We start from the raw sequence: 22,779 nt of genomic DNA, 5'->3' as shown, positions 1-22,779 counted from the left end.
ACTCTCAATGGTGCTACGATAGTATGACAGAAGCAAATGCTGAGATAAATTTAACTTGCCGAGCATTCTCAGGAAATACAGCCTCTTCTGTGCCTTCTTCATTAGCATGTTGGCATTTATAGTCCATGAGAGGTCCTCTGAGATGTAAGTACCCAGAAATTTAAAACTACCAACTCTCTCCACTTCCTCACCGTTTATGTACAGTGGTAAATGTACATATCTTTTCCTCCTAAAATCAATTATGAGTTCTTTAGTTTTTTTGATGTTAAGTGTGAGATGATTTTCTTTACACCAAAGTATCAACCTTTGTACTTCCTTTCTATAAGCAGACTCATTGTTCTTATTTATGAGTCCCACCACTGTGGTATCATCCGCAAATTTAATAATTGCATTGGTGTTATATAGTGGGGTGCAATCATGTGTGTACAGGGAATAGAGGAAGGGACTTAGCACGCAGCCCTGGGGAGCTCCTGTACTTAGTACCAGGGTAGAAGAATGGTGGGATCCCATCCTTACTGACTGTGGCCTATCTGTCAGAAAATCCTTTATCCACATGCAGATCTCCTGAGGTAATCCCAGGTTGATCATTTTAAAAAACAACCTATTTGGTAGAATGGTATTAAAAGCAGAGCTATAATCCACAAACAACAGCCTCGCATAAGTTCCCTGATGTTCTAAGTGGCTCAATACAGTATGGAGTACAATGGACACAGCATCATCAGTAGATCTATTTTTCCTGTATGCAAATTGCCATGGGTCCAAAGAAGGTGGAAGACTAGCCTTAATGTAATCCAGCACCAATCTGTAAGCCAGGTCTGTTTTGATGAGCACTTGTTGCTTAAACAATTCTTGTCCAGTGTAGCGCTGCATCAGACAAGCACTGTAGTACAACAATGTGTTATATCAACTGAGCGCTATATCATTCCCCCAGCACCAGCACCCTAAAAATAAAGGTGGCAAAGGGAGGGGTATTAATGACAGAGGAGGGAGGACAGCTGTGATTATGGGGAGAGTGTGATCAGTGGATCAATGTGGACTCTTTCCTTGGCACTTCCTGGGATAATTCAAATATTCTTGCAAAAGAAAACAGGTGGCCTTTTCCCACGTCTTGTCCTCCAGATATGTTGGGCTAGTTTTCCCAACCTGCCTGCCTGCCTGCAGGTCAGAGAAGCTTTTGAACAGGTACATCCACAGAAGTCCAGATTATAAATGAGACGAAGTCTCAGGATGTAGAAAATAGAAACAAGCTCTTTATTCTGTATTTCTTTAAATGAGTCGTTAAAAAGCTCTGGCTCAACGCGTTTCGGCAAAGCCTTCTCCAAAACCACACATTAGATATTGAATCATTCATATTTTCTTTTTTTAAAAAAAATTATATGTATACACCTGGCTTGGGACTGTCAGCTCTGTATAAATACATGCATTTATACTAAGCACATTAGGCATGATAAAAGCTCATTGATACAATTTTGTGGGTGGCTAGATACTCTGTACAATAACATCAAACCTGATACCAAATACAACTTTAATGAAATTCATTTTTTTCATTTGAGCCAGAGCTTTTTAACGACTCATTGAAAGAAATACAAAAGAAAGAGCTTGTTTCCATTTTTCTACATCCTGAGAGTTCGTGTCTCATTTATAATCCGGAGAAGCTTTTCCTAAGGAGACGCTAACTTTTCAGTGCGTGGGCAGTGCTTTCTCCGCACGGATTTGCACAGAAAGGAGTGGAGATGAGAAATTTACTCTGGAGAAGATGCAGAAAGGGGCCTTTCAAAGGATTAATTCACATGGCAATAAACATAAAAATAAATGTACACGCCAGCTGAACCAGCTGAATGGAGTGGAGAAGGAATGCAACGGTCTTTTGAGCATAAATGTGGGCACACATGAATGGGTTCACTTGGGAGGTTGATTTTTTTTCATCTCTGTTCCTCTGTGTGGTTGTGCCAACTTCCTGTCTTCTGGCTTCAGGTGCTACACATGTCAGCCGCACACCAACCCCAGCTACAGAAGGGACTCTGGGGTTTCTCACTGCTCCTCCTGGCCTCTTTTACACAACCGGTGAAAGGCGAGGATGGAGGCCTGAAAGTCCAGGTCACCCAGAAGGGCCTGGAATATGGTATGTAGCACATAGGTTGCCACAACCTCCATGCTTTCTGCGTGGCGCCAAATCTTGCATCTCGGGAAGGGTCCGTTCAGCCATCCCAGCGCTATCGCCCAAACACTGGCGCTGACCTCGCAGGTGTAATAGGTGCAGCCACAGGCCAAAGAATGATGCAAAGCCTAGAAAGGAGCTTCACTGAATACGACGTGCCATTTTTATAAGGCCAGTCTGAAAGGGCTGTTCTGTTAGGACACTTCCCCTCTCCCTGCCCTTATTGAGTGTTTTCCCAGAAGTATTTTCCTACACACATCCATTTGTGGGATAGTTGGGCTCTTCCTTTAAAGCTGCCATCCTACACCCACTTCCTAAATAAGTAATTCTAGTGGGAATGAAGGTGCTTTTGGTTGATGGCATTTATTATTTACTGTGATCCTGTTGCCTTGCATCATTCACAAACGTGTCCAAGCATCTCCAGAGTCTCTGCGGTTTCCTTCCATTTATAACCATCCGGTGTTTCCCAGTGTGGTGTAAGAGACCAAGTGGCAGGCTAGGACTCTGGAGACCTGCGTTCAAATTGTGGCTTGGCCATAGAAACTGAATGAAGGTGGTGGAAATGGTAAAACGTTGCACCTTAATGGTCACCTTGAAAGTCCTGTTGAGTTGGTTCCAACTTGATGGCACATAATGGATAACAAAATGGCGAAGATCCTTTTGCTTTGTGTTGCACGTTGCAGGTAGAGTAGGCCCATTGAATCAGTGGGCATTTGGTAAATCAACTCCTCCATCAGTTCCACTGATTCAATGGGCCTACTCTACCCACTGGCTCCCTGCTGTTTCCTTAATCCCTTTTCTTACCAGAAGGTTTTGCTCCTGGGTCTTGTGGCCCATCTGATCTTGCTGTGACCCCACTGTTGTTGCTGTCTGGAGACTCTTGGACAAGTTTGTGAACGATGCGAGGCAATAGGATAATACTGCCCTTCTTCCCTCTTTGCAGCCAAGGACTTTGGTCTAGAGATGCTGAAGGTATTTGCAAAGAAGGAGCAGATCCAGGACATCAGTGGCTCCTACAATGTACCCCTTCTTGGGGCCGTCAGTTATACTATGTCGGGGTAAGTCTCCATCCTGTCCTTCAGCCTAAGAGAAGGGTCCACCTAGCAAAACGTCTCACTGGCCTGTCTCTACAATCTGTGCTTCCTTTTTTTAGGATCCGGGTCGCGCAGTTTGAGGTGACCCACTCCACGGCTGCCTTCTTGGAAGGGACTGGTCTCAACCTGACCATCCACAACGCCCAGGTCTCGCTCAGCAGCCGATGGTCCTTGTCGTCTTGGCTTGCGTAAGGCAATTCGTTTCAACTAGCTGATGAGGAGGGAGGGGTGAGAGGTGAAGCGACCCTCGCGGTGGCCACCAAATGATGTATTTGGTTGGAGGTGACTGGAGGCAACTCAGCTTACCCTGGAGAAAATGCACACCTTTACATGGAGTGGTCAACAGAGAGAGAAGGGCCTCCTTTGGTTTCTGGACTGTCCTTTACTTGCTGCGACCTAAACTGACCTTCGTTCAACTTAGACCAACACTCTTAGGGCTGCTGGTGCTACTCCCTTTCCTTCCTGACCTTTTCTGGGGGAGGACCAAGGGGCACATCAGCCCCCCCCAGCTGTTTCTCAACCTGAGTAGTCTAGTTTGGGGTTTCTGTTGTCTTCCCTGTTCTCAGTGTTTTTCTCTATAAAATCTAGCTTTGTTACTTTTCCTAGAATAAGACACGTGAATGTGATTTTTATTTTCCAAAAGGAGGAAGCACACTCCATTCACCGTTCTGGTTCTTCAGCAGTTGAATCTAGCTGATGCGTTCTACGCCTTTCTCCTCCAACGCATTTCAAACTCGCTTCTGCTCATCAGGAGTAGCCAATTCTTGCTCTTTAAATGAAGAACGCCATGACGTTTCCCTTCCTAACCCCAAGAGACTCATTGGGCATGGTGAGGGGAGGTCGGGTGGGAATCCCATCAGCTGTTTTTATAGGATTGTAACCTTTCTTGATCTGGCTACAGGAGGCATCCCCCGGAAGGCCTTTTGACTCAGAATCCTGCCCCTTTTGGCTCAGTGAACTTAGCCGGCTCAGAAACAATTTCATTTTCTCCGAATTAACTTCCAAAAGAGGGAAAACGTTCCATCTATCTTTCTCCTACCTGGTAGTGAACAATCACATGGCTTAATGAGATGAGCACCCAGACCTCAGGCTAATAATAATTACGTGCCGTTAAGTCAAGGGACGTGGTGGCGCTGTCAGGGACGTGGTGGTGCTGTGGGCTAAACCACAGAAGCCTGTGCTGCAGGGTCAGAAGACCAGCAGTCGTAAGATCGAATCCACGTGACGGAGTGAGCTCCCGTTGTTTTGTCGCAGCTCCCACCAACCTAGCGGTTCGAAAGCATGCAAATGCGAGTAGATAAATAGGGACCACCTCATCCGTGTCTAAGTCGCACTGGCCATGTGACCACAGAAGATTATCTTCGGACAAAAATGCTGGCTCTATGGCTTGGAAACGGGGATGAGCGCCGCCCCCTAGAGTCGAACACGACTGGACAAAAATTGTCAAGGGGAACCTTTACCTTTCCCTTAAGTCAATTCCTTCTCTACCTTTTCCAGGTAGAGAAGTTCTCAGCAGTGGTTTCCCCTTCTTCCCTTCTTCTGGGGGCATTGCTGGGACGGTGCAGCTTGCCCAAAGCCACCAAGGCTGGTTCTTCTTCCCCAGCGAGGAATCAAACTCCCAACCTTTGGCTCTGCAGCCAAATCCGCTGTCCAGCCCGCTGCCTCTAGCAAAACACAAATCCAAGGTTTGGAACATTGGGAAGTTGAGTTTTTGAGAGCATTTACAACTAGCAGCAGCAACGACAGCAACCATTTCAACTGCAGCTTCGACTCCTTCTTTGGCTCCTTCAGCCTCATTCCAGTCCGTAGACTCTTCCCTCCCTGCTGGCACTCTTAGGGGTACCGACAGGAAGAGATGCTGGCAGATGTTTAAGTCAGCTGCTAAGGCTTTTTGGGTGCAGATGGAAGCATGGAGGCAGGGCAGGAAAGAAGGACCGATGGCCTTAAAAATGTGTGTTTAGTCGTTTAGTCGTGTCCGACTCTTCGTGACCCCATGGACCAGAGCACGCCAGGCCCTCCTGTCTTCTACTGCCTCCCGGAGTTGTGTCAGGTTCATGTTGGTTGCTTCGCAGACACTGTCCAGCCATCTCATCCTCGGTCGTCCCCTTCTCCTCTTGCCATCACACCTTCCTAACATCAAGGTTTTTTCCAAGGACTCTTTTCTTCTCATGAGATGGCCAAAGTACTGGAGCCTCAGCTTCAGGATCTGTCCTTCAAGTGAGCATTCAGGGTTGATTTCCTTTAGAACTGATAGGTTTGTTCTCCTTGCAGTCCAGGGGATTCTCAAGAGCCTCCTCCAGCACCACAGTTCAAAGGCATCAATTCTTCGGTGGTCTGCTTTCTTTATGGTCCAGCTCTCACTTCCATACATCACGACAGGAAAAACCATAGCTTTGACTATTCGGACTTTTGTTGGCAAGGTGATGTCTCTGCTTTTCAAGATGCTGTCAAGATTTGTCATCGCTTTCCTCCCAAGAAGAAGGCGCCTTTTAATTTCAGGGCTGCTGTCTCCATCTGCAGTGATCATGGAGCCCAGGAAGATAAAATTTGACACTGCCTCCATATCTTCCCCTTCTATTTCCCAGGAGGTGATGGGACCAGTGGCCATGATCTTAGTTTTTTTGATGTTGAGTTTCAGACCGTTTTTTGCACTCTCCTCTTTCACTCTCATTACAAGGTTCTTTAATTCCTCCTCACTTTCTGCCATCAGAGTGGTATCATCTGCATATCGGAGGTTGTTGATATTTCTTCCGGCAATCTTAATTCCAGCTTGGGTTTCTTCCAGTCCAGCCTTCCGCATGATGTATTCTGCATATAAGTTAAATAAGCTGGGGGACAATATACAGCCTTGTCGTACTCCTTTCCCAATTTTGAACCACTCAGTTGTTCCATGACCAGTTCTAACTGTTGCTTCCTGTCCCACATATAGGTTTCTCAGGAGACAGATAAAGTGGTCAGGCACTCCCATTTCTTGAAGAACTTGCCATAGTTTGCTGTGGTCCACAGAGTCAAAGGCTTTCGCATAGTCAATGAAGCAGAAGTAGATATTTTTCTGGAACTCTCTGGCTTTCTCCATAATCCAGCGCAAGTTAGCAATTTGGTCTCGAGTTCCTCTGCCTCTTCGGAAACCAGCTTGTACTTCTGGGAGTTCTCGGTCCACAAAATGTGACACTTAGGAAGCACGAAAAAAGCTTGCTTGTAAAATGTGTTCCTCTCCCTCCCTCTTCTATCTTTGTGTCATCTGGAGGGTGGGGAAAAGACAGGTTCTTGCAGGGACATTTCAGAGGACAAATGCTGCCTCCAGAAGAGGACAGGGCTTGGAAAAGTTCCTTTTTAGAACAACGCCTTCTGGAAATTCTCAGGCAGGACGGCTCCTGGCCATGTGGTTGAGAGTACGGGGGGGGGGGAAGTCTCCTCCAAAAAAAGAGGCCAGTTTTCCAGGGGGGGTGCTAAGCAGGATGCTCTGTTTGCTGGGTCCTTTTGGGTTCTGTGATCACAGGTGGGTTTCAATGCCACGTCTTCTTCCCTCTCTCCCTCAAGAAGCGAGGATGGCACCGTGGACATCAGCCTGAACCGTCTCTTCCTCTCCAGTCTCCTTGGGTTGGGCAAAGATGCCAGAGGACGCCCTCGGGTCTCGTACGCTGGCTGCCATTCTGCCCTGGGGGACGTGGAGTTGAAATTCCATGGGGGAAAGAGGTAGGCTGCCATCCTTCTGATCCTTGACTCTCTCTGTGTGTGTGTGTGTCTGTGCGTGTGTGTGCGTGCGTGTGTGCACGTGCATGTGTGTGTGTGTGTGCCTGTGCATGTGTGTGTTTGGTAGTGTTTCCAGTTGCATTGTTTCTTCCTGGCTTGTGTGATTCCATATATGGGTCCTTTTGGCTGATGGCTGGGCATATCTGGATGTTGCACAAAATAGGGGATGGTCTGGAAGTGAAGCCTTTCCCTTTCCCCTGCCTTCTGCTTGCACGGATGAGGGCTACAGTGGCGGACCAGTTTGCAACATGTGTTCTTCGGGCCTCACCGAGAAGTGTTTCCACCAGGACATCTCCTCCCGCCTGAAGCACCTGCAAGAACCTTCTTCTGTGTGGGAAGAACATTATCCACCCTTGGTGGAAAGAGGGAGAGAAAGAGAGAGAGAATGATAGCTTTTGTTTTGCAAATATGTGCTTAGATGGGCTACTGTAAAACATGGCAAGTGGGGGAGGCTGAACTGTGGATCTTCCTGATGGCTCCTCTTCTCTTTCCTACAAGTTGGCTGTACAATCTCCTGGCAGCTGCTCTAAAGGGGATTCTGCAGACGGAAGTCAACAAGCAGGTGAGATTTGAAGCCTTAGATGTCCATTCTTCCCCTGGAAACATGATATGAATGGAGGCTGCTGGCTCTTATTACCGACTCCTGCAATGTATACATTCCATGTATTTTGTTCATCAAACCCCCAATGCATTAAATGTCTATATTTCTGGAATCATTCCCTAATACAGGGTCCCTGGCAGAGTTCCTCCATGGCCACTGCATTTATAGGGCAGCTTCCTTTGGCAAGCCCATGAAAAGATTTAGCTGCCGAAGGTGAAGGAATGTCCGGAGACAAAGGAAGGGGGGCTGAAGAATTCCCAGAGAGAGTTTGTAGTGCCATCCAGCTGGTGCAAAACCCACTTCTTCCTCCTTAGCTGAGGAAGGCATCTGCCAGTTCAGTGGCCCCCCCCCTTATGCAAAAGAGGAGCCAGCGGTCCATAAAATGGGCACATGCTGATTTTTATTATTATTATTATTATTATTATTATTATTATTATTATTATTATTATTATTATTATTATTATTATTATTATTATTATTATTATTATTATTATTATTATTATTATTATTATTATTATTATTATTATTATTATTATTTATTTATTTATTTATTTATTTATTTATTTATTTATTTATTTATTTATTTATTTATTTATTTATTTATTTATTTATTTATTTATTTACTGGCCAGGTATGTAAACCATACCTGGAATTTAATATGGCTACCGGCCACACTTAAAAACACTACACGCATACACACACACCATAAACAGAAAAATTCACACAAGACGATTAAGAGCAAATTCTACAAAAACCGATTGCCTCAACTCCCAGTTGCGTCAGATGGTTACAAATTCAGCAGTTTGATGGCACAGGGAAAAAAGCTATTTTTGTGCCTCAATGTTTTAGTATACAGCGTCTTGTATCGCCGACCAGAGGGGAGGAGATTAAACAAGTTGTGACCAGGATGCCGTGGATCTGCCGCGATCTTTTCCGCTCTCTTTTTAACCCGTGCAATGTACAACTCTTCCAATGATGGCAAATCAGCTCTGATTATAGGTATAGGTGCAGTATATAGAGATGTAGAAACAATAGTTGCAATTTAAATAGATGTCCTGATCATTCTGGAGTGCAGGACACATGCAACCCTGGGCTCAAGGGACAGGAAGCCAGATTTCGGTTGAATGTCAAGGAAAACTTCTTAACTGTTAGAGAGCAGTACGACAGTGGAAGCCGTGGCCTCTGGAGTGGGTGAGCACTCCAATGCTGGAGGCATTCACGGGGAAATTTAGACAACCACCTGGCAGATATCCTTTGATCTGTACTCCTGCCTTGAGCAGGGGGTTGGACTTGATGGCCTTATAGACCCCTTTCAACCTCATTATTCTTTGATTCAGCAACAATACATCTCCTCTCCCCTTAATGAGGAAGAATGACCAGGAGGGCCGTGTAGCTCCTTGGGTTGCCCCCCCCCCCAGGTCTACCTGTTGTTTTGGCTCCTCCTGGCTCCTTGATCTTCAGACCGGGCTCAGAGCCCTTCGAATAGAGGGTAGCCTCCTTTCCCTACATCCTCCTTACTGTCTCCCTTCCTCAAAGTTCTGGTTTCTGTTTGTTTCCAGCTGTGCCCTGAGGTCAAGAAAGGAATTGGCGAGCTGGATCACCTCCTGAGCAGCCTGAACGGTAAGCGGATCCTGAAGATCTTTCGTTCCTCTCTAGGAATCCAGACAGTCTGGTTTGTGATTGAGTTTGGCGTTCTCTCTCTCCTTTTCCAGTCTCTGCTCAGATCGACTCCTTCGTAGGCCTCGATTATTCTCTAGTGAACGAACCATCCGTCGGTGTGGATCAATGCACTGTGGACCTCAAGGTAGAACCTTTTGGCTGCTAGGATCCGGCCGGCCTGTTCTGCTTGTGTGCGGGTCTTTTGAGACAAATCTCTCAGCCCAAAAAACCCACAACAACCATCAAATCCCTCAGGCTTTCTGGAATGAGGACTTCCTTGCAAGTCGAAGTTGGGCAGCTGGGAATTACTTGGCTTCGAATAATTCCCAGCTCAACGCTGCTGATTCTCCATTTCTTGTGAAAACTTGAGGCAGTTTGACAACATAGGCCGAAACCTGTTGCGATTTTACTCTGAAGTGTGTGAAATTGCATAAATTGTGGGAGCAAACTCCAGTTAATTAATGAGGTGCTACGGGCACGCTGGGTCATGTGCCACACCCGTGTACAGCCAGGCATGCAACTGGCACCACGTGGGATGGTTGTAATTCACGGCCACGAGGTATGCGATTTCACATTGGTCCCTTCCAACCCATGTTTCAAGTGGGATTTCAGAATTTCATAGCCCATAAAAGGAACTTTTCCAAGCCCACGAGCAGGAAGTGAGCAGAACTCTCTTAGCTTGATCTTGATCTTGCAGGAGCCATTACATATCTGATCACAAATGGGTACATCAAGTTCCAGGCCCCTTTGATGGCTCTCGCGACCTGTCCTTTTAAGCAATCCTAGACTATCAGAGGCAACCTCAATCTGCATTCCAAGTCACACCTGCTTCCATTGTCTTGCTGGGGCCTAATTGCTCCAACTGGCCTTATTTTTCTCAGACTGGCCAGTTTTACCCTCTAGAGCAGTGCCTTCCAACCTTGGGCTTCCAGATGTTCTTAGACTACAACTCCCAGCAGCCTTCACCTCCACCTCTGCTGGCCAGGATTTCTGGGAGTTGAAGTCCAGGAACATCTGGAGGCCCAAGGTTGGGGGACCACTGCTCTAGTGTCCTTGATTATCCCCCTCGCCTTTTGTTTAGGCGCCCCAGACCTGATTTCCGCTTACAGGAGCTTTTCTTCGGAAACAAAATGTCACTCGCAGTTTGGAAAAGAACTCGCTGCCTAAACGTAGCTGGAATGCCCCAAGTCAGGGCAAAATTGCTGATTGCAGCCATTGGAGAGTGTGGTGTTGTGGTGTTCCATCAAGTCCCTTTCTTGTTATAAATGACCTCCAAAAATTCCTGCCATTTGTAGTCCTACTCAGGTTCTTGTAAAGTTAAGGCCACGGCTTCCTTTTTGAGTCAACCCATCTCATGTTCAGCCTTCCTCTTGTCCTGCGGCCTTCCACTTTTCCTGCCATGATTGTCTTCTCCTGATTGTGCAACAGCCTCAACGGAGACCCTTAAGGTCCTGCGGAGAATTCTGGCCTGATTGGCCCTGGAAGCCATTTATTTCTTTTTCCTGGCTCAGGGCATTTTGAATTTTAAAAATGGGATGTGGCAGTGGAGCAGGGGAGTCCTAGGGGTTGGGCCAAATGTTAAACTTTGCCCCCTGCCTTATCAGGAAGAAAGGGGGCGGGGGGGAAGAAAGCACACCAAAAGGTTTGAACGTCAATCATTGTATCCTATTTGGGGCTTGTCTGTGTGGAGACCCCTCTTAAGGGATGCGTTGGAGGGTTTCCAAAAGAGCCTGGGAGGACTTCTTGCTTGCACCAGGATGGTCTTTAGACTAGAGGGGCCCACAGGGGGTCTGCAGCACCGGCTTTGTGTCCCTTCACATGACCCGGTTTTCCTAGCCGGTGATCCAAGCATGTGAGTTAAGCGTTCTCTCTCGTCTTGCTTCTCAGGGTGAGTTTTTCCAGGTCAGAGGGCGCCCTGGCCCTCTCCTCCCTGCCCCCTTCCACCTTCCCCATCAGCCCGACTCCATGGTCCTCCTGGGCATCTCTGAGTTCTTCGCCAACTCGGCCGCCTTCGCTTACTTCACGTCCGGAGCGCTGCGGGTGAACTACACAGGGCAGATGGTAAGGCCGTGGGGTGGGAGGGAGGGAGGGCATCGGAAGGGCCATGTGGGGTCAGAACTAAGATCAGTCTGGTCCAGCATCCTTCTTGCTCCGAGGAGGAAGACCTGATGTGGGCCAGGGCCCTTCACGACAGACATTCAGAGGATCTGCTGGGCCCCTTTCAGCGAGACCCTGGCCAAGTCTCCTTTCTGCCGCTTGGACACGTCAGACTTTTACTGAGTGTGTGTATGTGTCAGGAAGCGTCCACTGCCACCTTCCACGAGGGCAAGCCTCGCCCATTTCAATAGGGCGATTTCCAGCTTGCATCATGTCAGCTTGGAGCAGACACAGAACGCTGTGCCAGAAGGGCGTTCTGTTCTGCTGTCTCAGAAGCCATGCGGAAAGAGCAGATCATATCACAACCAGCCAACTGGCCATGCAAATGTGTTCTCTCCCCTCTTGGGAGTTTCCCATCAGGGCATTTGACAAGCACAACACCAAAATTATTCAGCAGTGTCCCAACCGTACACCTCTGGGCCAGAAATCTTCTCCTTGAAACCCCTTCCACCTTCTTCTCAAGGCGAGATTCTGAAAGCCCTCGTTTTGGCCTAAATGACAGAAGATTTCTATGATTCTGTGATTCTTCTGGGTGCTTACACTCCCTGGTGCCACTTCTCTGCCGGTTCAGAGCTGTCCATGGTACTGCAGGTTTGATTCCCAGCCTGCTTTCATTCCCTGGATCCTGCATTCTAATTCCCTGAGCTTCACCCTGCTGACTTTTTTCAGATCCTGTGATTACAGTAGAGTGTGTGAGGCAGCTTCCCCTCCAGGTTAAAAAAAGGGGGGGAATTAAGGGCAAGTGGAAAGAAACTGGCATACTGTTTAGGGACAGCCATATATGTAGGGCGGGCCATTCTATCTGGGCGATTATGGGAGTTATAATAATAAAAAGGAACTTTTGCAAGCAAACAAACAACAAATGTCTTGGCCAGCCTTGATGTATTTTAAAAAGTTGGTTTGACGATCCATGTCTTCAAGTGGATGGCAAGGTCAGGCTGTAATCATGTATGTAGCTTTAAAGGTAAAGGTTCCCCTTGACATTTAGTCCAGCCGTGTCCGACTCGATGGCGCAGTGCTCATCCCTGTCTCCAAGGCGTAGAGCCAGCATTTGTCCGTAGACAGTTTCCATGGTCATGTGGCCAGCGTGACTAGACACGGAACAATGTGACCTTCCCACTGAGGTGGTCCCTATTTATCTACTTGCATTTGCATGCTTTTGAACAGCTAGGTTGGCAGGAATGTAGCTTTACTTCACACCAAACTTCACAATGCTCAGCAGTGCCTGGAACTAACCATGAGGGCTATCAGTTTCAGGGACAGTATGCCCCTCAGTATGGAGAACCCGGGATGGGGGAGAGGGGGAAAATGTTTGCTATTTGCACTCCTGTCCTGCTTCTAGGCAGAACAAAGCAGGCCCCTTATAGTCCAAAGTTTTTATGTCCTCGTCAGTGGAAACGTCATCAAGACGGCATGGAAAACATTGTCTTCCCCACTGATTCCTGCAACCAGAACTAAGCGACAAATCTTGATAGAAGGCATAGGTGTAACGTCTAGGTTGGCACTCATAGCCCTGGGCGTAGCAGAGAGGCTAAGCAGTGCTTCCCAACCTTAGGTCCCCAGGTGTTCTTGGACTACAACTCCCAGAAATCTTGGTCAGCACAGCTAGTGAGTGAAGGCTTCTGGGAGTTTTAGTCCAAGAACATCTGGAGACCCCAGGTTGGGAATCACTGGATCAAGGTTGGGATCAAAAAGTCCCCAATTTGTTTGTTTGTTTATCTCTATCGGAAGGAGGGCCCAGTTCAAACATCCTCCATGCCACGAATCTTTCAGGTGACCGTGGGCAAGCCACTTTCTCTCAGCCTCATTCACCCTGCTTCCCTCAGCAATATGGACAATGGATGCTGGCCTCTCTTGCAAGAGTGTAAGGATTTCCCTTAAAGAAACATTTTGTACTGTTCAAAGCCCTGCAGAAACGGTGCCTACAAAAATGAGGATAAACGGTCTCCTCCTGTTCGAGGCGTCAGCAGTTCTGACCTCTCCAAAGGCTGCCGGGAGCGTGTCTCGACCTGTCTGCCTGCAAACCAGTTCCCGGAAATGATATTGGCACTATATTGTTTCTGTTTGATGGAAATAGTGCTTTTTCCTCACGTAGAATTCCGAAGGGGGAAAATAAATATTAGACTGGAGGGCCCCCCCGGTTCATGGAAGTCAGCCAACATTGATATGTTTGTTTGTTCCAGATTCCAAAAACGGTTCCCTTCCGCCTCAACACGAAGAATTTGGGAGTGTTCATTCCAGAGGTGAGTCGGGAAACAGGGAGACTTAAAGGAATCATGGATAAATTTAAGGGGTGAAGAAGGAATCCCTCTGTCTCTCCCCCCCCCCCCCCCCCGGCCACTACCTCTCTCTCTCTCTCTTCAGGGCCTAAAATGAAAATAGGGCATATTAATATACTATTTTCCTTTTATGAATGCCAAGGGAAGTACTTTTTCCCATGGAAGATTTTAGAAATAATATTGTGACAGGCCTTTCACGCGGATGCACATCCTGCCTCCAATATTGCTCTGTTGCAACCTTCGCGATGTTTCTGCAGATGACAAGAACGGTCATCAAGAAATATTTTCAAGGCCCTGGAGAAGGATTTTCAAACGAAGCGGAAAACGGGATGTCGCTCTTCCGATGTTCTTTCAGAGGGAGGTCTGGACGGCTGGTCCGTTACAGACTAACTAGCTTCGGCGCCTCTGGCTTCTCCGTTTATTTTTGTTGATTTATTTATTTTCCTCCAATGAGTGATGTACATGTACATGGTTTTCATTCTCACAAATAAACCTGTGAAGTAGGTCAGACAAAGGATCCCCGGGCCCAAATTACCCGTTGAGTGTCATGCCAGAGTGGGGATTTGAACCCAGGTCTCCTGGTTCAACACTCTAACATCTGTGTTACACTGCCCTTCTGGTTGATTCTTCCTCTACTGATGCTCTTGACTACAAACCTCGTTATCCCTAAATATTGACTGTACCGGCTACAGTGACAGTTGTGGGAGTTCAGAAACACCTTTCCTACCAGAGGGGGGAAATGATGAATATATGGCAATATAATACGACATGAATACGTGCTTTCAACTTAATTCTGATTTATGGTGACTCTTTCCACGGTTTTTCTAGCGATAAAGTGGATTATTTTTATTTATATGTCACCTTTCGCCCCATAGGGGACCCAAAACTCTACAGCGATCATGGGTTTAAAATATTACACAGAAGACGCCGTTTCTTACTTTTTCTGCCTCCGACTCACATGAGTGGAGGCTTCAGTGTTTGAAAGCACAGCGATCCAGAAATAGTCGCAAGGCATGGAGAGGCCCTGGGACCATGTCCGTCTTCCACCAGGCGGAGCGGGGAATTGAACTCTCAGCCCCTCACGCCTCAACTCCCTGAACCCAATACCTGCACACAATCCCAGGGAGATGGGCTGGGAATCTCATTGCAATTCATTCAGGCTGCCTTTTTTGAGGGAAGGAGGAGCTCCTGAAATGAAATTCAGATATATACAGTATATATATTTCCAAACGGTGGTTCTGATTAGAAAAATAAATTTACTGTGCATTTCCCTGGATATATTATTTATCAGGATGGAGCAATAAACCCATAAATACTGATTCAGAGTAGCTGCTCTTTGTATGTCACAATGATAAACGGTTAAAGAGTTCAAATTCACTTTAACTGACTATTGAGATGTATGGATCGTCCTTACTTACATTATAAGGGGGTTTATTGTCTCATCAAATCTGCCTCTGAAATGATGACTTTCCCCCCCTGCTTTTGTTTCTCTTTTGCCTTTGTTTTCAGCGGGCTTATCACAGCCTTTTGTACCATTTCCTTTGGCACCCTCCTCTCACAGTCTTGCGGAGAGGATGGCTGTCCTCTTAGATTTCAGCCAGTAAGAGTTGGGTTAAATCCGTGGTTCCATCTTGAGCAATCCAGGGGTTCTTGGACTACAATTCCCAGACGCCTTCACCACCCGCTGGGCTGGCTGGGGTTACTGGAAGTTGCAGTCTGAGAACACCTGGATGACCCCAGGTTGGGAACCATGGGTCTATCCAGCAGTTCACCTTAGAGGACCCCACCCCCACCCCCGCTCTGGATTTTGTGCAAATACCATGGGACTTTTCCCCTTCTCCCTTGATAAAACAAAGCAAACGGTGCAGCTACAGAAAGGCCAGACAGCTCCCTTGTGTCGGCTCTGTGAAGAATGCATGCATTCCCTCCCTGACGCCTCTCTCTCTCTCTCCATCTTTCCAGCTGAATAAAGAGTTCCCGGACATGGAGATGGAGATCCACATCGCTGCCCGGAAGCCGCCGGTCCTGAGCATCCATCCGGGCAGCCTCGAGGGAGCAGCCTTTGCCTCTGTGGAGGCCTTCGCTGTCTTGCCCAATGCCAACCTGGCTTCTGCCTTTCTGCTTAATATTGTAAGTGCCAAAGCCTGGGGAAGGGGCTTGGAGGGGAGGGCCCCGAATCGGAGGCTGTTGGCTTTCTGTCACTCCTAACCTATGGCAAACTTATGCATGACTGACCTCCAAACGTTTCTGCCAATAACTGGCCTGCTCAGGTTCTTCCAAACGCAGGGCTGTGGTTTGCTTCACCGAGTCAATACATTTCATGTTTCAGCCTTCCTTTTTCCCCACTGCCTTCCACTTTTCTGATAACTTCCTTTTAGACTTGAGGATCTTTTCGAATTCCTTCATGGCTGCCCTTTGTGGGTCTGAGTCTTCTTCTGATTTCTTGGCTGCCGTCTCCCTTCGGACGGCTGGTGTAACCAAAGTGCAGTAAACTTTAAACAGCTTTGTTCCCCACATTGCCAACAGTTGTGTCATTCTTCCATGATGATGTTTTTTCTGTCTTCTTAATGTTCAACTGTAACCCTGCTTTTCTGCTTTCTGTTTCCACCTTCTTCAAGAGTTGCTTCAATAGGTTGTCGTCTTCATAGCTTATATTACCGATGCTTCCTCCACCAGTTTTTATTTCTCCTTCTTCTGGAATCACCTTTTTAAAAACTCTTCCGTTATTTCTCCTTCTTCTGAATCAAATACAGCTTTTTTTATACGTTCTGTTTACAGATGTGATGGAGGGAAATGTGTTGAATCAGGACGTTTTATTTTTTAAAAGGAGCTCAACACAAGCAGGCTGTGGAGAGATGCATAACAACAGACCTTCTGTTACAGTTGTTTACAATTTAAAAGCACAAGCTAGGCAAGGCACTAGATGAGTCCTATTAGAGAATGGAAACCCATCGTCCACAACCCCCAGCCAGCTTGGCTGGAAACCCTCCCACACCACTGCCAGGGACCACCCTGACCTGTGTGAGCTTTGCAACTTGTAGTTTCAAAAAGGAATTACTTGAAGCTTGTAAAGCCAATGTGGGCAACGCTTGACAAAGGGAGAAAAACCAAAAGAGTTTGTGGGAGAAATGAGTCAGTGAGTTCCTGGAAGAAGCTCCTTCTTCCACAGATGAATGGGATAGCAGAAGGTCCCACAGCACAGGAAAACCTTAGAACCACATCATCCTAAAACTGGAGCGCTTCCCATGCGGTCCCTTCCACTGTTCAACGGTGCTCCCTCTTTCCCCAAAGGCTTGGGCAGTGGCCTTAATAGCTCCTGGTCTCACCTGGAGCCTTCATGACCCTCCTTGTCAGATCAAAGAGAACGCACCCTTCTGTTGGTACCGTACGGAGTTTGGAAATCAAGTGCATGTTCAGAAGACGTGGTGATGACTGCTGTTTTAGGTCACTTCCAAAAAAAGAGAACTCCCCCATTGGCACATCATGGTCTAAATGCAATCCATCAATTAGTCAACCAGTCCTCAGAGGATGGGGAAAGTGGAATGGCTTCTGGTTGGGGAAATATGCAGCCAGTTAGCCAAAAAAAGAGAAAACTTCGAAGTTCGGTTGGTAATAATCCAAGATCGATTCACCCAGGAGACGAGGGCACGGCTGATGGTTATTATGAGCCATGCTGGCTCTATGCCACTTGCGGGATGAGAGGCAGCTGGTCCCCGAATCCTGTTTTCTGGGAAGCCAACAAGGGGGGGGGGAAGGTGCCATTTCTGTTGTGTGACAGTCTTGCCGGCTTCTGGCTGGCCACTGCAGGGAGAAGGATGTTGCAGGAGAGGAACTTTTGTTCCGATCTGGCAGGGCTGTTCTTCTTCAGAGAAATGCATGCGGGGCTAAACGTCTCCCTTGGCCCAACAGGAGGCCAACCTCACAGGACAAGTTTTCCTCAAACCGGTCCAAAGCGGGACGTCCATCGGGAACGTTGCCGGCTCGTTGGCCTTGAAAAGGTGAGTCCCCCTAAGTCTTGAGGGGTGTTTGTGGGGAGACGTATCCTTCCTTTCCCAAGGAATCCTTCAGGAGAAAAGTGCCGTGGATTGCTTCCACATGAAGGGTTGGGCCCTTCGTATATCTCCTGCCCCCAAGGTTATTTTTCCAAGGTGAAAGGTCTTGCCACCGCCCTGACGGGACCATCAGACCGTTCTGCCTCTGCATTTTTACCAGGACTCTTTCATCTCTTGTCTTGTCCAACTTTTGGTGAGAGGAGAGGGAGAAAAGTAAGAGGAATGTCACCAAGCTGTGCATGAATGTGGAGCTTCGGGGGGGGGGGGAAATGATTTTGCAGGTAGCTACAACTCCCGGAATCCATGTTTTCTGTGCTTCGTAGTCCATAATGTAACTTTTCCACCCTCTGGACAAATGCGTCTAGCTCTACTCTCTTTTTCTTTCTCTCTTTTCTTTGGGGGAGATGGAGGTGGCTTTCTTTTTTACATAGGCAGTGATATTTGGGAGCATGGCTTTCTTGCTTCCCTACTTGGGAACCTAGCAGTTTGACATGTGAGTAGATAAATAGGTACCACCTCGGTGGGAAGGTAACAGCGTTCCATGTCTAGTCGCGCTGGCCACGTGACCACGGAAACTGTCTACGGACAAAACACTAGCTCTACGGCTTGGAAACGGGGATGAGCACCGCCCCCTAGAGTCGGACATGATTTGACTAAATGTCAAGGAGAACCTTTACCTTACTTGGGTGTACCTTCATTTCTGCTAGCCCCAATTTATCGCAGGTGTCTGGCTGAAATTCTGGGTGCATCAGAAAGCGAGACTCCACCTCTTAGGTAGGGCTCATGGCAGCCTATCTGAAAGCACCCTATAACTTGGCATTTTCTCTCTCTCTCTCTCTCCCACAGCTTCCACCTGTCTGTGGAAAGGTCCAGCATTGGTGAGATCAAGGTGAGTGAATGGAGGCCCCTCAAGGAGGAGTGGAGGGGAAACAAACTGGGTGGGATTGGAACCTGGAGACACTTTTGTGGGCAGAAAGGGATTGAGAACGGCATTCCTGCCTCTTCCCTCTTGGCGATTTGGCTCGCTTTGAGAACCAGAGGTGATGTCTTCTCAGCCACGGTCATTAACCTAGGCCTATCCATGGCGAGTCCTGTGTTCGTCCAGACAGCTTTCCAGGGAGAACACTCTTGGGCATGCAACATGCATGTCTTGGCAAAAACGAGGCTCTGCAGATGGGTGTCACAGAGGCCTGTTCAGTTTGGTAACACCGGAGTCTGATGTGACATTGGTGAGGTACAGTGGTGCCTCGCTAGACGATGATAATCTGTTCCACTGAAATCGCTGTTTAGCGAAATCATTGTCTGTTTAATGCATTCCAATGGGGAAGAATCGTCGTTGTCTAGCGAAGATTGGCCATAGGAAAGCCGCTTTGCGAACTGCCAATCGGCTGTTTAAATTGCTGTCTTGCGAAGCTTAGGTCCCAAAAACACACGTTTTGCGAGCGCGGAGGAAGCTGTCAAAATTGTCATCTAGCGAAAATCGGTTTGCAAAGCAGGGACCAAACATTATCCAGCGAAATTCCCCCATAGGAATCACTGTTTTGCAAATCGCTATAGTGATCACAAAAAGTCAATGTCTAGCGAAAAAACTGTCATGCGGGGTGACTGTTTAGCGAGGCACCACTGTACAGGCTGAGCTCCTCTGAGTGAACAAGGATGAGCTCGTTAGGCTGCTGCAGAAGAAGTATTATTATTTTTTCCAGAAATAGGAGAGAGACCCTCATAAGAGGCTCCCAGAGACGTACAAGCTGCTCATAGTAGACATGAAAAGCAGGGAATGGAAAAGAACCCAAACACATTCATTGTTATACCAGCAAAGCGGAACTGAACCCCCTGTCCTGTTCTAACGCCATGGCTTCAGTTGGCTTGGTGCCGAGACTCTATTCTGGCAACACGGGCGCAGCCAGAGAGACTCGAATCAGTGGTTCCCAAACTTTTTCCACTCTTGGCTCCCTTGACTTACTGGCCACTGGCCACGTCTCCCCAAATACAATACTTGGGGTGAGTGGGGAGAAAGGAAGGGTGAGACCCAGACAGAGATGTACAGAGATGTACAGATTTCATGAAGCCCCTGGTTGGGTTTGGTGTCACGACACACAGTTTGGGAACCCTAAGATTAAAGATGCTCTAATCCTGGAGACATTCAAGAGAAAATGGGACCACCCTCAGTCAGATCTGCTTGGATCTGGATTCCTGCCTTGAGCAGGAGGGTTGGACGCGATGGCCTTCGAGGCCTCTTCATTCTCCACGATTCTCCAGGACGGTCCCTATTTGCAACTTACATTTTGGGTTTCCTTGGGTTGCTGTGCAGGTGGCAGTTCTGGAATCGTTCCTGAAGATGGCCGGACAGATGGCGTTACTCAGAGCCAACAGTGAGTCCAGACCCCTTTCCTTGTGTTCAAAATCATCCTCTGCCTTCGTTTCCTGTTCCTTCCTGGGCAAGGCGGCTCTGTTTTCCTATGCCTCATTCTCTCCTCTCATGGTCACCCTTTGTATTTCATTAGGGTACCTTAAGAAAGGGTTCGCTCTTCCCAGTGCCAACGGTCTTGGTGTGCTGAATCCCAAAGTCACGATGGAGCAGGTATGTGGCCAGTGAGAGAGAGAGAGAGATGGGTTTGGTGGTGTGTGAAAACTGGGAAGCAAGAAGGGCTGGAATGAGGTCCTAGAGGTTGGCCATATCTGGCCTATGGGCAGCTGGTTGACTTGGCATATAGAATCATAAAACCATACAATCATGAAGTTGGAAGGGGCTTACTATAAGGCCATTGAGTCCAACCCCTTGCTCAGTGCAGGAATCCAAATCAAAGGAGATCTGCCAGGTGGTGGTCTGAATTTCTCTTGAATTACCTCCAGCATTGGGAGTGCTCACCACCTCCCAAGGGAATTGATTCCATTGTTGTACTGCTCTAACAGTTAGGAAGTTTTTCCTGATATCATCAGGAAAACATATACGTAGTCCCTCGCCTGCCCTAGATCCTGTGTTCTTAGCAATAATGGTTTGAAGAGCTGGAAATAAACACAGGGCTTTTAAAATATATTATTATTATTATTATTATTATTATTTTGGAGAAACGTAGCTGTCCCAAGAAGAAACACAATGTAGGGATAAGGTTGGGATTATTGTGGGATGAGGTCCAAGGACGTAAACCCAAGAGCCATGCAGGGGGTAATTTCAGCTACAGGGTGGTCTTCTACAGTGTTTGGAAGTGACAAATCAAAATTAACATAATTGCTTATAACAAATCATGTTAGGGTTGTCGGCGCAATGAGATTTGTGAAGTTAATTTTCAACAGCAACAAAACGAATAAAAGTCTTTCTTTAGGGGTATAAAGAATACAATAGATTTTAATTACTTTTTCTAATGAGTTTAAAGGGCATTTTGGGGACAGGTTTAGAGCATTTCGATGAGATCTTTCTATGCCATTTTTGAATCCGAAGATGCTTTCGTAAAAGGGGTCACAAAATAATAGGGAAACAACAGCAAAACATTACTTGTTGAACACGTCATGGAGAAAACTACATTTTAGAAGTAACTGTCTAAGATCTGATTTTTATGATCTTCACTTTGTATTGAGGAATCGGGAGAGAAGTTCAGGCATCAATAAATTTCGCAGCCTGGAAACTGTCATTTTATTGCTGATTTACACGGCAACCCCACCAATGCAACAAAAATCCTGGACCGAGACCATTTTTTTAAATTTAAAATTTTTAATTTTTTTATAACACATAAAAACATATTTCCATTGTCTTTCGTCATGTTCACTGGATATACATCAAATTGTTCATATCCTATCATGTCTCGTTTGTCTCTATACCTTATTTCTTGGCTCTAGCCACTCATACATTTTATTCCAGTTTTGATAATATTCCGAATCCTCTTTCCCTTTAATTGTCCTTGCCAATCTATCCATCTCTGCACAATCTAATATTTTTTGTACAATTATTTCTTCCATCGGAGATTTCTTGTTTTTCCAATATTGAGCCCATACTATTCTTGCTGCCGTCAATATAGGTAATATAATATAGCTATCTTGTTTGTTGATGTTCTCTGGAATAATACCCAGTAAAAACAACTCTGGTTTGAGTTCTATATTCAGTTTCCTTATTTTTTTTTATTCCAAGAGTGTATTTTAACCTCTCTTTTTTTGCTTTTTGCTTTTTCACGAGTCCACCATACATGATAATAGGTCCCCTCATGTTTTTTACATTTCCAACACCTTTCGGAAACATTTGGGATCATTTTCGCTATTCTAGTCAGTGGTAAATGCCATCTGTAAAACATTTTGTATAAATTTTCTTTATAGGCAGCTGCTAAGGTAATTAATTTACAGTTATCACTCCTTAACTTTTGCCACTTTTCTAGCTGAATTGTTTGACCAAGGATTTTTAGCCCAATTGTTTCTTCCACTTGTTCATCTTCCATTTTCACTTCCAAGAGGAATTTTTCAGGCTGTCTGCCTGTGTTCCGAAGCTTGGGAACATTGCAAAGCGATCAAGGAGAGGGTGAGAAGGCCAGTTCCAATCCTCCAATCCTCTCTTCTTTCTGTCTTTCCAGGGATACATACTCATTGCAACAGATCTGAGCATGGAGCCAGAAAGGCTGAGAGAAAGCATCTTTGCCCCTGGCTCATCGCAGTAACAGATCCAGCATGGCTCCCCTCTGGAATAGATGCCCTCGGATTTTTGGGGTCCTCCTGGGCAGTGATTGTATGAGCTGCCGCGGGGTTGGAGTTGCGGCTGCGAGTTCTTCCTTGGGCCTTTTCAGGAAGCATGGAGTCATTTGCTGAAGAGGGCAGAAGAATTCACAGCAAGCCTCCCCGGGGATGGCACAACTTTTGCTATGAACCAGCACTTCCCTTACCCTTCACACCACCAGAGGGAGATGCTAGAGAAATGCAACGTCTCTCCGCTTGGTTTTAGAATGAAAAGGCGGAATGGAATTAGTGTCTGAAAGGCGGCTGTGCTGGTTTCACAGCCGCGTATTGGCAGGTGCCAGGGACGTCAACACGGCCCATGCTGCATTGA

At 46.8% G+C, this 22,779-nt stretch overlaps 1 protein-coding gene across 1 annotated transcript; it reads left to right on the top strand.

The window, feature by feature from the left end:
• Nucleotides 1-815: 815 nt before the first annotated feature.
• LOC110086718 (bactericidal permeability-increasing protein) lies at nt 816-22,393 on the top strand. Its single transcript, XM_078391743.1, has 16 exons — nt 816-2,122; nt 3,102-3,216; nt 3,312-3,440; nt 4,984-5,053; nt 6,752-6,948; nt 7,504-7,567; nt 9,166-9,226; nt 9,319-9,410; nt 11,153-11,326; nt 13,606-13,665; nt 15,664-15,831; nt 17,611-17,699; nt 18,600-18,642; nt 20,065-20,125; nt 20,258-20,334; nt 22,310-22,393. Exons 1-16 carry the CDS (start codon nt 1,894-1,896, stop codon nt 22,391-22,393), a joined length of 1,713 nt encoding a protein of 570 aa, XP_078247869.1. The 5' UTR covers nt 816-1,893.
• Nucleotides 22,394-22,779: the final 386 nt, after the last annotated feature.

Source organism: Pogona vitticeps, chromosome 4 (assembly GCF_051106095.1).
Source record: "Pogona vitticeps strain Pit_001003342236 chromosome 4, PviZW2.1, whole genome shotgun sequence".
Classification (NCBI taxonomy): domain Eukaryota; kingdom Metazoa; phylum Chordata; class Lepidosauria; order Squamata; family Agamidae; genus Pogona; species Pogona vitticeps.
This window is presented reverse-complemented; position numbering and strand designations above follow the sequence as displayed.

Excerpts from the sequence above, each read along its gene's own strand:
- LOC110086718 (XM_078391743.1), top strand. The coding sequence starts at position 1,894 with ATGGGTTCACTTGGGAGGTTGATTTTTTTTCATCTCTGTTCCTCTGTG. Across the intron at positions 5,054-6,751 it reads GCTCCTTCAGCCTCATTCCA|GTGGGTTTCAATGCCACGTC; the intron begins GTCCGTAGACTC and ends CTGTGATCACAG. Across the intron at positions 7,568-9,165 it reads AGACGGAAGTCAACAAGCAG|CTGTGCCCTGAGGTCAAGAA; the intron begins GTGAGATTTGAA and ends GTTTGTTTCCAG.